At 42.0% G+C, this 17,063-nt stretch overlaps 1 protein-coding gene across 1 annotated transcript in view; it reads left to right on the top strand.

The window, feature by feature from the left end:
- Nucleotides 1–17,063, top strand: part of HEPACAM2 (HEPACAM family member 2) — a 132,056-nt gene that overhangs the window by 77,837 nt on the left and 37,156 nt on the right. Inside the window, exon 4 of the mRNA XM_056519011.1 lies at nt 9,912–10,211. Within this exon, the coding sequence (XP_056374986.1) occupies nt 9,912–10,211 (300 nt within the window). The remainder of the gene's footprint in view (nt 1–9,911; nt 10,212–17,063) is intronic.

Raw genomic sequence — 17,063 nt, 5'->3', positions numbered from 1 at the left:
GTCTTATAATTACATAAGGAACAATATATTAAAAGTTTAATTTGGTGACAGGTATTCATTAATAGAAAAAGAATGCCAAGATTATTACCCGATATTTGTGAAAAGAATCCACAAAAATGACATCTTGGGAGTACAAAATTACAGGGCAGTTTCTTCTGCCTTTTTTTTTAAAGGTAAAGTGTAGCCTTAAAGGGGTACTCTCGTGGAAAACTTAGTTTTTTTAAATCAACTGGTGCCAGAAAGTTAAACAGATTTGTAAATCACTTCTATAAAAAAAAATCATAATCCTTCCAGTACTTTTTAGGGGCTGTATACTAAAGAGAAATCCAAAAAAGAAATGCATTTCCTCTGATGTCATGACCACAGTGCTCTCTGCTGTCCATTTTAGGAACTGTCCAGAGCAGCATATGTTTGCTATGGGGATTTTCTCCAGCTTCTGGACAGTTCCTAAAATGGACAGCAGAGGTCAGCAGAGAGCATTTTCGCATTTCTTTTTTGGATTTCTCTTTAGGATACAGCCCCTAAAAAGTACTGGAAGGATTAAGATATTTTAATAGAAGTGATTTACAAATCTGTTTAACTTTCTGGCATTTTTAATTTAAAAAAAAAAAAAAAAAAAAAAAGGTTTCCACGGGAGTACCCCTTTAATCCTACGATTGATCCTGGTAACAAGTTTCAGGGACCGGGTTTTGGAAACCTATGGTACATTTTGGGTCCTCCAGAAACAGAGTGGCGCTGTTTGTCGTTGGTCTCTGCCCTAATCGATGAGGGTCATCTCATAGGGCAGTGATTTCCAAACTGCGGACCTTCAGATGTTGCAAAACTACAACTCCCAGCATGCCCAGACAGCCGTTGGCTGTCTGGGCATGCTGGGAGTTGTAGTTTTGCAACATCTGAAGGGCCATAGTTTGGTGACCACTGTCATAGGGTGCTGAAAAATGGCTTTTTACCCCAAAAAGACATTCATAAAAAATAGCAAGTTCAATGTTATATACTGTATGTATGTATATATATATATATATATATATATATATATATATATATATGCTTTTTTTTTTAATACATCTCTATGGTAGATAATCCAGAATAATGCATAATCTGCAATGAGTGAGTCTGGTCCAGATCTCTGATCTAGTGATCTGCAGGCGTGCGTTTAACACAATAGGCACCTTTTGAAGCCAATGGGTCCCTATTAACCCTCTGCTTCCCAGCGCGTAGAGCGGCGCTGATCCTAAGATAAGTCAGACACATGATATTGTGGCCAGGATCTTAGTGAATGGAGGCGCATATGGCGCATACAGCTGCTCCTTCTGCTCCATGTTTGGGCTCAGAACAAGGCGCTAATTACTTTGTGTTGTTCTTTATTTCTTTACAGTTTAATTATTCTTATTGTCTGCAGACATTGCTGACATGTTTACTTGTTTTTATGGATTTCTATTCACGCGGTGGGTGTTTGAAACTAAAAATACATTGTGCTTTGTGGAGGACACAGGTGATGGGGCCATTGTGCTTCCTAAACAATCGGGAGTATGGAAAATACGAAATGTTTTAAATATACAAAACAGATGCAGAATTTTTGTATATAAAAATAATTGTATAATTTTGTATAATAAAAAATAAAAAAAAGCCCCATGGCGTTTTTTGGCATTAAAAACTCTGCGGCAGATGTTAGCTGAAAGCTAATAGGGAAATATCAAACAAGATATCCACATGGCATTTTTTTTTGTGTTTTGTTTTTTTTCAGCTTTTATGCTAGGTTTCCACTTTTTCAGTTTTTTTTTTTTTTTTAAAACGCCACAAAAACTGTCCTGTTATGTTGTGGTGGGTTTTTCCCCCACAAAAAAGTGGGTTTTAGTTTAAGCATTTTTTTTTTTATTTGGCATTTTTATTTCCCCATGCGTTTTTATCATGACAAGTCACATGATTTTTTCATCATGCAACTCAAGGATTTTTATTGAAGAAATGGGGAAAAAACCTGCCGTTGCTAAACTCACATGTCATTTTTTTTTTTTTTAGCTCCCATAGTCTCAACATTCTGCGATTTTGGAAAACTACCCCAGAGCCCAAAACTACAGAAAAGTGGGTCTGGTGTTTCATAATCCCCTATTGACTTTCAGCAAACATCTGACTGCTGTGTTTTTTTTTTTTACAAAAAAAAAAAAAAAAAAAAACACTGTGTGGCATTTGCTGCTTTTTTGGGCGTTTAAAAAAGAAAAAAAAAAACAAGTGGAAACTTAGCCTTACACACCACTTTTGCTTGGTGTTCTTTTGGCCAAAAAACTGTGTGTATTCAAGTAGGCGTATTTTTTATTTTTTATTGAGCAGTTTATAGCGTTTTTCTCATTACAAGTCATGTGATTCTTTCATCATGCGACTTAAAGGAGTAGTCCAGTAGTGAACAAGTGGTGAACAACTTATCCCCTATCCTAAGGATAGGGGAAAAGTTGCAGATCGCGGGGGGTCCGACCGCTGGGGCCCCCCGCGATCTCCTGTACGGGGCCCCGGCAGCCCGCGCGAAGGGGGCGTGTCGACCCCCGCACAAAGCGGCGGCCATTACGCCCCCACAATACAACTCTATGGCAGAGCCGGAGCGCTACCTTTGGCAATCTCCGTCTCTGCCATAGAGATGTATTGAGGGGGCGTGTCGGCCGCCACTTCGTGCGGGGGTTGACACCCGATATCTGGCCAGAGAGCTTGGCCCCCGTACAGAGAGATCACAGGATAGGGGATAAGTTTTTCACCACTGGACTACCCCTTTAACCTCTTAAGGACGCAGGGCGTATGGATACGCCCTGCATCCCGAGTCCTTAAGGACGCAGGGCGTATCCATACGCCCGTGGGAATTCCGGTCCCCACCGCTAGCCGGTTGGGGACCAGATCCGGATGCCTGCTGAAATCGTTCAGCAGGCATCCCGGCATATCGCCCAGGGGGGTCATTATGCCCCCCCATGTCGGCGATCGCCGCAGATCGCTGGACAATTCAGCCCAGCGATCTGCGGCGATTCCGGGTCAATCGGGTCTCCAGTGACCCGGTGACCCGGTATTACTGGCTGTTCGGGGCCGTCTCTGACGGCCCCGAACAGCCAGAGCCTGCAGGGGTGAGGTGGCACTGGTGCCACCTCACGATCGCCCTGATTCGTCGGCCGGATTACCGGCCGACCAATCAGGGCGCCTGCTGCGGGTGTCACTCCCGCACCCGCTCCGCCCCTCTTCCGGAGGGCGTGAGCGGGTGCGGGAAGATGACCCCGGGTGCAGGGGACCCCGATCCCCGGCGTCAATGTTGGGATCGGGGCCCCAGGAGCGACGGCGGCGGCGAGGGACAGCCTGCGATGGAGCAGCAGCAGGAGGTGAGTTACAGCCTCCTGCTGTTGCTTAGCAACAGCTCCCAGCATGCAAAAAGGGCATGCTGGGAGCTGTAGTTATGCAACAGCAGGAGGCAGACCACCACAACTCCCAGCATTCCCTTATGGGCATGCTGGGACTTATGGTTTTGCAACAGCTGGAGGCACATTTTTTCTATGGAAAAGTGTACCTTCAGCTGTTGTATAACTACAACTCCCAGCTTGCACAAACAGCTAAAGTGCATGCTGGGAGTTGTAGTGGTGCATCTGCTGGTTGCATAACTACAACTCCCAGCATGCCCGTTGGCTGTCGGTGACTGCTGAGAGTTGTAGTTTTGCAACAGCTGAAGGCACACTGGTTGTGAAACTTAGAGTTTTTTTTTTTACCTAACTCAGTGTTTCATGACCGGTGTGCCTCCAGCTGTTGCAAACTACAACTCCCAGCAGTCACCTTACACCATGCTCCGTACATGCTGGGAGTTGTAGTTTTGCAACAGCTGGAGGCACACTGGTTTTGAAACACTGAGTAAGGTCACAAACTCCGTGATACATAACCAGTGTGCCTACAGCTGTTGCAAAACTAAAACTCTCAGCATGTACAGTCTGTCAGTTCATGCTGGGAGTTGTAGTTTTGCCACAGCTGGATGTCCCCCCCAATGTGAACGTACAGGGTACACTCACATGGGCGGAGGCTTACAGTAAGTATCGGGCTGCAAGTTTGAGCTGCAGCAAATTTTCTGCAACAGCTCAAACTGCCAGCGAGAAACTACTGTGAACCCCCGCCCGTGCGACTGTACCCTAAAAACACTACACTACACTAACACAAAAAATAAAATAAAAAGTAAAAAACACTACGTATACACATACCGCTACACAGCCCCCCTCCCCTCCCCAATAAAAATGAAAAACGTCTGGTACGCCACGGTTTCCAAAACGGTGCCTCCAGCTGTTGCAAAACAACAACTCCCAGTATTGTCGGACAACCGTTGACTGACCAGGCATGCTGGGAGTTTTGCAACAGCTGGAGGCACCCTGTTTGGGAATCACTGGCGTAGAATACCCCTATGTCCACCCCTATGCAATCCCTAACTTAGGCCTCAAATGCGCATGGCGCTCTCACTTTGGAGCCCTGTCGTATTTCAAGGCAACAGTTAAGGGTCACATATGGGGTATCTCCGTACTCGGGAGAAATTGGGCTTCAAATTTTGGGGGGTATTTTCTGCTTTTACCCTTTTTAAAAATGTAAAGTTTTTGGGAAAAGAAGCATTTTAGGTAAAATTTTTTTTATTTTTTTTACATATGCAATAGTCGTGAAACGCCTGTGGGGTATTAAGGTTCACTTAACCCCTTGTTACATTCCCCGAGGGCTCTAGTTTCCAAAATGGTATGCCAAGTGTTTTTTTTTTTTGCGGTCCTGGCACCATAGGGGCTTCCTAAATGCGGCATGCCCCCAGAGCAAAATTTGCTTTCAAAAAGCCAAATGTGACTCCTTCTCTTCTGAGACCTGTAGTGCGCCAACAGAGCACTTTTCACCCCCATATGGGGTGTTTTCTGAATCGGGAGAAATTGGGCTTCAAATTTTGGGGGGTATTTTCTGCTTTAACCCTTTGTATAAATGTCAATTTTTTGGGAAACCAAGCATTTTAGGTATATTTTTTTCTTTTTTTTTTACATATGCAAAAGTCGTGAAACACCTGTAGGGTATTAAGGTTCACTTTACCCCTTGTTACGTTCCCCGAGGGGTCTAGTTTCCAAAATGGTATGCCATGTGTTTTTTTTTTGCTGTTCTGGCACCATAGGGGCTTCCTAAATGCGGCATGCCCCCAGAGCAAAATTTCCTTCAAAAAAGCCAAATGTGACTCCTTCTCTTCTGAGACCTGTAGTGCACCAGCAGAGCACTTTTCACCCCCATATGGGGTGTTTTCTGAATCGGGAGAAATTGGGCTTCAAACTTTGGGGGGTATTTTCTGCTATTACCCTTTTTAAAAATGTAAAACTTTAGGGAAACCAAGCATTTTAGGTAAACATTTTTTTTTTTTTTTTTACATATGCAAAAGTCGTGAATCACCTGTGGGGTATTAAGGTTCACATTACCCCTTGTTACGTTCCCCGAGGGGTCTAGTTTCCAAAATGGTATGCCATGTGGTTTTTTTTGCTGACACCATAGGGGCTTCCTAAAGGTGACATGCCCCCCAAAAACCATTTGACGCTCCTTCCCTTCTGAGCCCTCTACTGCGCCCGCTTAACACTTTACATAGACATATGAGGTATGTGCTTACTCGAGAGAAATTGGTTTTCAAATACAAGTAAAAATGTTCTCCTTTTTACCCCTTGCAAAAATTCAAAAATTGGGTCTACAAGAACATGCGAGTGTAAAAAATGAAGATTGTGAATTTTCTCCTTCACTTTGCTGCTATTCCTGTGAAACCCGTAAAGGGTAAAAACGCTTACTGAATGTCATTTTGAATACTTTCGGGGGTGCAGTTTTTATAATGGGGTCATTTATGGGGTATTTCTAATATGAAGACCCTTCAAATCCACTTCAAACCTGAACTGGTCCCTGAAAAAAAGCGAGTTTCAAAATTTTGTGAAAAATTGGAAAATTGCTGCTGAACTTTGAAGCCCTCTGGTGTCTTCCAAAAGTAAAAACTCATCAATTTTATGATGCAAACATAAAGTAGACATATTGTATATGTGAATTAAAAAAATATTTGGAATATCCATTTTCCTTACAAGCAGAGAGCTTCAAAGTTAGAAAAATGCAAAATTTTCAAATTTTTCATCAAATTATGGGATTTTTCACCAAGAAAGGATGCAAGTTACCAAAAAATTTTACCACTACGTTAAAGTAGAATATGTCACGAAAAAACAATCTCGGAATCAGAATGATAACTAAAAGCATTCCAGAGTTATTCATGTTTAAAGTGAAATTGGTCAGATTTGCAAAAAATGGCCGAGTCCTTAAGGTGAAAAAGGGCTCAGTGCTTAAGGGGTTAATGATCTCTATTGAAGATTTGGGGAGGATAAAAACACCAGAAAAAAATCCCCACACATGCTTTTTCATTTTTTTTTTTTTTTTTATTACTTTATAACCTATAGAAGTCCATGGAAGGAGAAATTACACAATTTTTTTTTTAATTAATACTTATAACCTCACCATGCTGTGATTTTGAAAAACTGTCTAAAAACACCTAAAGGGTAAAAAAAATAAAATAAAAAATAAATAAAAAAAAACACCCATAAAAAAGTCATGTGGATATAGAGGGAGATTTAGCAAAACCTGTCCAGAGGAAAAGTTGCCCAGTTGCCCATGGCAACCAATCAGATCACTTCTTTCATTTTGCAGAGGCCTTGTTAAAAAATGAAAGAAGCGATCTTTTCCTCTGGACAGGTTTTGATAAATCTCCCCCATAATGTTTCATATTTCCCTTTAGCCCCCTAGCTAAGGCTGGGTTCACATTATTTTTTCAGCAATACAGAACCACGGTTTTAGGTCCGGTGGGAAAACCACATACAGGGCAAAAATGAGCCGACCGGAGTCAGCGATTCAATCCGGTCGGCTCATTGAAATACATTACAAACGAGCCGCATACGGCTGGGATACGGGAGCGCCCGGTTTTCGCTCCCCTCCCCCCCAGCTGTATACGGTCCCGTACTGCTGAAAACATATTGTGAACGCAGCCTAACATCTGGCCACAGCAAACCACCATCTGGCAATGGATTTTTTATTTGAGTGTTTTTATTTTGTTGTTTGTTTAACAAAATGCTGTTTTCACCCTCACAGACCCTTTGTTCCCTTTGGACAATACACTTTTCTAAAAGGGTGGAGGGAGGAAGGGAGGTTATAATTGAATAATGAGTATGTAATGTTTTATTGGGAATTGTAAAATTGTTAATGGTTTAAAAAGAATATTAAAAAAAAAAACAATAAAAAAAAACAATACAAAAAGAAAAAAACTGATCATAGGACGTTCTGATGTTAAACCATCAGTCAGCAGTAAACTGTCGGGGGATCTGGCAGTAGGTGCTTAGTTTTCTTGCAGCGCCACCACAGGAGGAGTAAAGTATTACACTGTCCTCATTAGAGTCAGATAGAATCAGAGGGCCATATCTGTAATGCACAGATGTGTTCAGTCCTCCAGAGGTTGGGATCCTCTTTGTAGCCACCTTGGCTAGTTAATAAAATGGGAGTCCTCTTCTGTCACGTTTTTGAATATCCTATTCTTTTTTTTGTCTTTCATTAATAAATACGGTACATTGGGACTGCCGCCAGTTTTTTGTCTTTTTATTTCCATAGCTATGCAGCACTGCATGACCTGCTCCCGTATGGTTGCCTAAAGCTGGCCATATATTTTAAAGGGGTACTCCGGTGGAAAAAAAAATTCATATCAACTGCCTCCAGAAAGTTAATCAGATTTGTTAATTACTTCTATTAAAAAAAAACTTTATCCTTCCAGTACTTATCGAATGCTGTATGCTTCACAGGAAGTTGTGTAGTTCTTCCCTGTCTGACCGCAGTGCTCTCAGCTGAAACCTCTGTCCGTGTCAGGAACTGTCCAGAGTAGAAGCAAATCCCCATAGAAAATCTCTAATGCTCTGGACAGTTCCTGACATGGACAGAGGTGTCAACAAAGAGCACTGTGGTCAGACAGAAAAGAAATTCAAAAAGAAAAGAACTTCCACTGGAACATACAGAAGCTGATAAGTACTGGAAGGATTAAGATTTTTATGTAGAAGTAATTTACAAATCTTTTTAACTTTCTGGCACCAGTTGATTTTAAAGAAGTTGTTTTCAACCGGAGTACCCCTTTAAACACCTTTTTGGCTGGCAGCTCTCTCTCCCCATCCCTCTATACACATTCACCTTTGGTTGAGCATGAACTCAGAATGGGGAGATGAGAGAAAGCCGCTGCCAGACTCCATCTGGTGGTGCCTTATCTCCACAACAACAAAAAATCTATCGGACCTGTTAAAATCCAACATGTCCGATTGTTCTTGACCCCTGATATCTGCTATTATTAGGAGTCAAGCATCCCCTGAACACAGTTGATGGTTAGCCAATCTTGCCAAAATTGGCAGGTTTGGGGAGCTTTAATCTAATGCAGTGGTCTTAAATTGTGGCACTCCAGATGCTGCAAAACTTCAACTCCCAGCATGCCTGGACAGCCATGCTGGAATTGAAGTATTGCAACATCTGGGGGGGGGACTACAGTTTAAATGTGTACTCCGCTGGAATTTTTTTTTTTTTTTTTAAATCAACTGATGCCAGAAAGTTAAACAGATTTGTAAATTAGGGTAGAAAACAGACATGGCGCACATCTACAATCTTGTATAATGATCTGATTGCTTCTCAGCACAATATCAAAAACTAACAGGTTGTTAGTATACATTTTTGATCAAAAAGTACAAGCCCACTCGCCACGTCAAGGCCACCTATTCAGAGTGGGTCCCTAACGTCCCTAGCATAAAATGGCGTAGCACTGGGCGGCGACCACCACTGCCGCAACACCAGTGCCCACGGGGGGAGACGACCCACTGGCCGAGCGGCCCCAATGCCACTCAAAACAGTCTATGGGTCTCAGACGTGGCGCCACGGCAGCAACGGACGCCGCACAGCACCACACCAGTGTGAACATTGAGTGGTTTGAGTGGCATTGGGGCCGCTCTGCCAGTGGGTCGTTTCCCCCCTGTGGGCACTGGTGTCGGGGCGGTGGTGGTCGCTGCCCGGTGCTGCGCCATTTTATGCTAGGGACGTTAGGGACCCACTCTGGATAGGTGGCCTTGACGTGGCGAGTGGGCTTGTACTTTTTGATCAAAAATGTATACTAACAACCTGTTAGTTTTTGATATTATGCTGAGAAGCAATCAGATCATTATACAAGATTGTAGATGTGCACCATGTCTGTTTTCTACCCTAATTCACAGATTTGTAAATTACTTCTATTAAAAAAATCTTAATCCTTCCAGTACTTATCTGCTACTGTACAGTACAGAGGAAGTTCTTTTATTTTTGAATTTCCTTTCTGTCTGAACCCAGTGCTCTCTGCTGACACCTCTGTCCATGTCAGGAACTGTCCAGAGCAGGAGAGGTTTGCTATGGGGATTTACTCCTACTCTGGACAGTTTCTAAAATGGACAGAGGTGTCAGCAGAGAGCACTGTGGTCCGGCAGAAAATAACTACACAACTTCCTGTGGAGCATACAGTAGCTGATAAGTACTGGAAGGATTAAGATTTTTTTTTTTAATAGAAGTAATTTACAACAAATCTGTTTAACTTTCTAGCACTGGTATATATAAAAAAAAAAAAAAATGTTTTCCAGCGGAGTACCCCTTTAAACCACTGATCTAATGGTTATGACCAGCTTTACTACACAGATGCGGCCATCAGGATTTAGGAAAACATGGGTGACAATCTCTATAGGTGATGAAATGGTGGCCATATTGGTTGCCTCACTACACCTCCCCCCCCTCCCCCTCAGGAAACTGACCTAGTTAGAGAAGAGTCAGACAAACATTCACAATGAAAATATAAACCGATCCCATGTTAATGAACATCTACTTTTTGGCAGATGGACCTTACGGGCTACGTGTGATCTCTGACAAAGGACTTAAGGTTGGGGAGGTCTTCACCATTGCCAATGGAGAATCGGTTCGCTTTGACTGCTCCGCTGACTCCAATCCCCCGAATACCTGCGCCTGGATACAAAGGGGCAACAACTCCACAGAGATCATCAACTATGGGCCGCACTTCAAGCTCCTGTCTGAGAGAGTCAGCCAAAAAACAGTGGACTATTATCTGTGCCGCGCGTTCAACAACATCACCGGGAAGGGGGAGGAGACGCAGTTTACAGTCATCATCACACCTTTAGGTAGGAAATCATTTCTTATGTTTTTAATTTAAATAAGTCGAAATTCTGTGCAGTCATTATTTTTTTTTTATATATTTCTTTATAGAGAACCTGTCACCAAATAAAACTTTCAATATAGTGTTCCTTGTGTAATCAGCAGTCACTTTCCCATTCCCTTGCTTTTAAAATTATCAACATAAATATGCTTAAAATGTAATAGAAAAACGGCCACTAGTTGGCTCTGTTCTGATCCCTGCCACAATTAATACAGTAAGTTTGGTCTCCTTACGGCCTGGCAGGAGTCCAAACTCAGGAAGTGTTTCTCTGCACTGAGCTTGATTGACAGCTGCATAGAACCTCACTGAAAGCTGCATAGAGCCTCACTGAAAGCTGCACAGAGCCTCACTGAAACATACACAAAGCTTGAGGTCTTCTATTCATCACAGCACTGCAACAATGTGAGGGCGGAAGTATATAGTAGTTATACACCTCCCCTCCAGCTCTATCTGTATACTGCGGCTGCTATCTCTAAAGGATCAGAATATATTGTAGTTATACACCTACTCTCTAGCTCTATCTGTACATTGCTACTGGTATCTCTATGGGATCAGGATATATAGTAGTTATACACCTCCCCTCCAGCTCTATCTGTATACTGCTGCTGCTATCTCTAAAGGATTAGAATATATTGTGGTTATACACCTACTCTCTAGCTCTATCTGTATACTGCTGCTGGTATCTCTATGGGATCAGAATATATAGTAGTTATACATTTTCCCTCCAGCTCTATCTGTATACTTCTACTATTTCTATGGGATCAGGATATATATTAGTTATTCACCCCAGACTAGGACCAAAAATAGACTTGGGCATTTTAGTCTAAGCAGCCGATCACCTCGGTTCAAGTAGCTCTCCAGCTGGTAAAAAGCTACAACTACCATTATGCCTGGAGAGCCTCAAGCCCTACCTGTATACTGCTGCTATCTCTAAGGTATCAGGATATATTGTAGCTATACAACATCCTTGAGGCTATGTTCACACATAAAGGACAGGTGGGCACTAAAGTCAATTAGACTAATGGATATAGCCAAGCCATCCTACAGTTTATTGGAGGAAAAATGGCGCTGGCTCAGGAGGCAGTGAATGCTGTCAGTGACCGAGATCAGAGATAACTTTGACTCCAGTTGTCTGACTGCTTAGATAAACTAACCAACCACTTAGCAACCAACTGCAGCACGGCAGCGGGTGCAATTGGGTGCCTCCTCTGTCACCTCCTCTGTCCCAACAATGCAACTGTGCGGGGGCCAAATAGTTGGATAGTAAAGACCCAAAGCTTACAAAGTATTCAATCTCAGTGGCAGGGAGTAAAAGGAGATAAAGGTAAAATGGCAGTACACTGCAATACCTTAGCATTGCAGTGTATTGTACAAGTGATCATGCACTCACATAACAAAGTTATTAAGACAATTAAAACACTAAAGTCATATTATATTATTTATTGTGTGAAGTAAACACTGTAAAAGCACAAAACAAACAGACATCCCAGTATCAAAATTGAGCGCTCAGACCCAAACAGACTGCTAGAGCGAGTGAGGAGAGAAGCGCGCAGCTGGAGATTCCCATAGACATACACTGTAAGTTCATCTCGGTCACGTGACACAGAGTCAAAAGAGAACGTTCTTAGAACACTCTTCTTGCTGCTCATTATGGTAATCGGGAACACTCAGATCCCGACCGATCAAAACGTTTTAACATGTCTCTACAATATGTTAAAAGATTTTTAAAGCGATAGTACGAAGTAGTAAGACAAACTACATCCCCACTGAATGGTGTATGTACCTAGTGACAGACCATGTTGCTGCTATGGGGCCCATAGAGGGAGGGAGCCCCGTCCTGGTTGGTCCCATTCCTTTTTCTATCGGTAAAAAAAAGTGTGCAAAAATCCTCTTTCCAGGGAACTGCATTGTTTGCAAATAAATGGAGAGAGGTATTGACCAATGGGGTATGGAAAGCACAGGGGAAATAAACACCAGACCCTTCTGTCCTGTCCTGGCAAAATCAGACACCATAATAGGCCCGTAACAATACTTACCATGGAGCCCCCTTTCTTCTATGGTTCTATGTATACCACTGATCATTACACAGTGAACTCCATAAAATTAGACCCAAAAAAACAATGGCACAAATGCCTTATTTTTCCCATTCCACCCCTTAAATATTGTTTTGTTGCTGTTGTTTCTCAAGTCAAGGCATTATACAGTACATTAAATGGTACCATTACAAAATATATAATTAATATATAAGTAATATAATAATAATAAATATAATAACTAAATAAATATAAATAAAATAACTAATATAAATATAATAACTAAAACATTGTAACCTCGGGTGTAATGCTGGGATCGTAACTAGCGGGGGTGAAATATTTTCTAGGTTTGTGTTTAGTTATTCATCTACTGCAATGTTTCCCAACCAGCTTGTCTCCTTCTTTTTACTATTAAAAAAAAAAAAAAAAAAGGATATAAAAAATATAGATATTTACATTGGGGCAAAAAAGTATTTAGTCAGCCACCAATTGTGCAAGTTCTCCCACTTAAAAAGATGAGAGGCCTGTAATTGTCAACATAGGTTATAACCTCAACTATGAGAGACAGAATGAGAAAAAAAAAAAATACAGGAAATCCCATCGTCTGATGTTTAAAGAATTTATTTGCAAATTATGGTGGAAAATAAGTATTTGGTCAATAGCAAAAGTTCATTTCAATACTTTGTTATATACCCTTTGTTGGCAATGACAGAGGTCAAACGTTTTCTGTAAGTCTTCACAAGGTCTTCACACACTGTTGCTGGTATTTTGGCCCACTCCTCCATGCAGATCTCCTCTAGAGCAGTGATGTTTTGGGGCTGTCACTGGGCAACACAGACTTTCAACTCCCTCCAAAAGTTTTCTATGGGGTTGAAATCTGGAGACTGGCTAGGCCACTCCAGGACCTTGAAATGCTTCTTACGAAGCTACTCCTTCATTGCAAGGGCGGTGTTTTTGGGATCATTGTCATGCTGAGAGACCCAGCCACCTTTCATCTTCAGTGCCCTTGCTGATGGAAGGAGGTTTTCACTCAAAATCTCACGATACATGGCCCCATTCATTCTTTCCTTTGCACGGATAATTCGTCCTGGTCCCTTTGCTGAAAAACAGCCCCAAAGCATGATGTTTCCACCCCCATGCTTCACAGGAGGTATGGTGTTCTTTGGATGCAACTCAGTGTTCTTTCTCCTCCAAACACGACGAGTTGAGGTATACCTATGATGAAAATTACAGGCCTCTCTCATCTTTATAAGTGGGAGAACATGCACAGTTGGTGGCTGACTAAATACTTTCTTGCCCCATTGTAACTAATATAATAATAAATAAATAAATAAATAAATAGAAATAGTAACTTATATAATAAACAATATAGTAACTGATATAATAATAAATATAATAACTAATATAATAATAAATATGGTAACTCATATAACAATAATAAATCTAATACCTAATATAATAGTAACTAAAACTAATAAAATAATACATATATTGACTAATACAATAAAATATATAATAACTAATATAATACTAAATATAGTAACTAATATAATAAATATAATACCTAATATAATTGTAACTATAATAACTAATATAATAATAAATAATACAATAAAAAATATAATAAATAAAATACTAAATATAGTAACAAATGTAATTTGTTGAATGTAATAAATAATAACTGATATAATAATAAATATAGCTAATATAATAGTAACTATAATAACAATATATACCGTATATACTCGAATATAAGCCGAGGCCCCTAATTTCTCCCCAAAAAAACAGGAAAAAGTTATTGACTCGACTATAAGCCTAGGCTGGGAAATACATCATCCCCCCCTGTCATCATCCAGACCCCCGTCATTAACACCCTGTCATTTTCACCCCCGTCATTATCACCCCGTCATCATCCAGACCCCCGTAATCATCCCCCCACCTTCATCATCACCGCCTGTCAATCCCTTTATCAGTGGTCTTCAACCTGCGGACCTCCAGATGTTGCAGAACTACAACTCCCAGCATGCCCGAACAGCCATCGGCTGTCCTGGCGTGCTGGGAGTTGTAGTTTTGAAACATCTGGAGGTCTGCAGGTTGAAGACCACTGCGGCCTTCGTCATCATCCAGACCCCCCTTTAGTCATTCCAGGCTGTCCATTTTCACTGGGGGGCCCTCTTCTCCGCTCCGGGCTGGCCCCGGACTAGTGACATTGCCTTGACGACGACGCACAGGGACGTTCATGTACAGGCACGTCTGCTGCGTACGGACGTCCCTGTGCGTCGTCGTCAAGGCAACGTCACTAGGCCGGGGCCAGCCCGGTGCGGAGAAGAGGGCCCCCCGGTGAAAACGGACAGCCTGGAATGACTAACCCTCCCCACTGGACGGTCCCTGCAGCATAGTTGGCCCGAACCAGCTCACCCTTCCTTCCCACCGAGGGGAGGTGAGTAGAAAACTAAAGGGGGGTCTGGATGATGACGAAGGCCGCAGTGGTCTTCAACCTGCAGACCTCCAGATGTTTCAAAACTACAACTCCCAGCTAGAGATGAGCGAACTTACAGTAAATTCGATTCGTCACAAACTTCTCGGCTCGGCAGTTGATGACTTTTCCTGCATAAATTAGTTCAGCTTTCCGGTGCTCCGATGGGCTGGAAAAGGTGGATACAGTCCTAGGAGACTCTTTCCTAGGAATGTATCCACCTTTTCCAGCCCACCGGAGCACCTGAAGGCTAAACTAATTTACGCAGGAAAAGTCATCAACTGCCGAGCCGAGAAGTTCGTGACAAATCGAATTTACTGTAAGTTCGCTCATCTCTACTTCCAGCATGCCCGGACAGCCATCGGCTGGGAGTTGTAGTTTTGCAACATCTGAAAGTCCGCAAGTTGAAGACCACTGAGAAGGGATTGACAGGCGGAGAGTTCCCCAGAGTATAAGCCGAGGGGGGGGGGGGGGGGGGGCGTGTTCAAAATCGTGCTGAAAAACTCGGCTTATACTCGAATATATAATAAATAAGACAATAAGAACTAATACAATGATACATATAATAATTAATATAATAATAAATATAATAACTAATATATTCAGCTCTGTTCTTGGAAAGTAAAATAAGTTATGACTCTCGGAAGGCGGAATAAAAAAAATGAAAAAAACTCACTGAAAAGGAAAGGAATAAATGACGAATGATCAGACTCTCAAATCTAAAGGTAGTTTGACAACTATCTCTGCCCATCCCTCCATAAACATGAATGTCCAGCTTGGCTGAGAGTTCAGGTGTTTTAAATAAAGAAAGGAGGGGAAAACCGCTGCCAGACCCCCAGGGAGCTGTGTTGAGCACGAATATTCGAAATGCAAATTTTTACCGCAAATATCGGCACTTCGCAATTTCAATGAATATTTAGAATATAGTGATATATATTAGTGAAGACAAATATTTGTTTTTAATGCAAATGTATGCAAATATGTACGCGAATATCGGCACTTCCAGACTGGACACTGATCCCTCCCTTCTTTTAGGTGGAATATATAATTACGCATGCACATTATGCGAATTTCATTACGAATTTTCACATGGAAAATAAAAAAGAGAACGAACATAGCGAATATGCGAATTTTGCGAACATAGGACGAATATTGGTCCATAGTGATCACTTATCACTACTCCGGTGGTGCCTTATCTCTCCGAGAACTAGAGATGAGCGAACTTACAGTAAATTCGATTCGTCACGAACTTCTCGGCTCGGCAGTTGATGACTTTTCCTGCGTAAATTAGTTCAGCCTTCAGGTGCTCCGGTGGGCTGGAAAAGGTGGATACAGTCCTAAGAAAGAGTCTCCTAGGACTGGATCCACCTTTTCCAGCCCGCCGGAGCACCGGAAAGCTGAACTAATTTATGCAGGAAAAGTCATCAACTGCCGAGCCGAGAAGTTCGTGACGAATCGAATTTACTGTAAGTTCGCTCATCTCTACCGAGAACAAAAGGATCAGGCAATTAAATTCCAACATGTCCGATCCTTCTCTACCCCGACATCATCTTTCGGGGGGAGAGTTAGACTTGAAATTTCAGGCTTTGCTCAGGCTTATCTTTGTCTATACAGAGGCCAATGAGGGAGAGATTTATCAAAACCTGCCCAGAGGAAAAATTGTCCAGTTGCCCATAGCAACCAATCAGATCGCTTCTTTCATTTTCAACAAGGCCTCTGCAAAATGAAAGTAGCGATCTGATTGGTTGCTATGGGCAACTGGGCAACTTTCCATTGCACAGGTTTTGATAACTCTCCCCCCACAACAGTGTTTACTATACGGACAAAGTCAAGGTCCCCCATCCTCTTAAAGTGTTAACAGCCGCCCTCTATATACACCATATAATCCACCATAAATGCCGGAGAATCCGGCCTATTGATGCTATACACATGGGCTGTTGTATGTAAACACTTAACCACTAATAAAATGCGGCTTTAATACCTTCAATTAAGTTGATCATTATAAATGGAACATGTCTTTTAAAGTGATAGAAACATGGTAACCTCGGGTGTAGTGCTGGTATAGTCACTAGAGGGGGGTGAAATATTTTCCTTGTTGTTTTGTGTTTAGTTATTCATCTACTGTAGTGTTACCCAACCAGCGTGCCTCCAGCTGTTGCAAAACTACAACTCCCAGCATGCCTGGACAGCCAAAGGCTGTCCAGGCATGCTGGGAGTTGTAGTTTTGCAATAGCTGGAGGCACGCTGGTTGGGTTAAAAAGTGATAGAAACATGGTAACCTCGGGTGTAGTGCTGGTATAGTCACTAG

This window comes from Hyla sarda, chromosome 5 (genome assembly GCF_029499605.1).
Source record: "Hyla sarda isolate aHylSar1 chromosome 5, aHylSar1.hap1, whole genome shotgun sequence".
Taxonomy (NCBI): domain Eukaryota; kingdom Metazoa; phylum Chordata; class Amphibia; order Anura; family Hylidae; genus Hyla; species Hyla sarda.
Note: the sequence above shows the minus strand (reverse complement) of the source record. Positions and strands in the feature narration are given on the sequence as shown.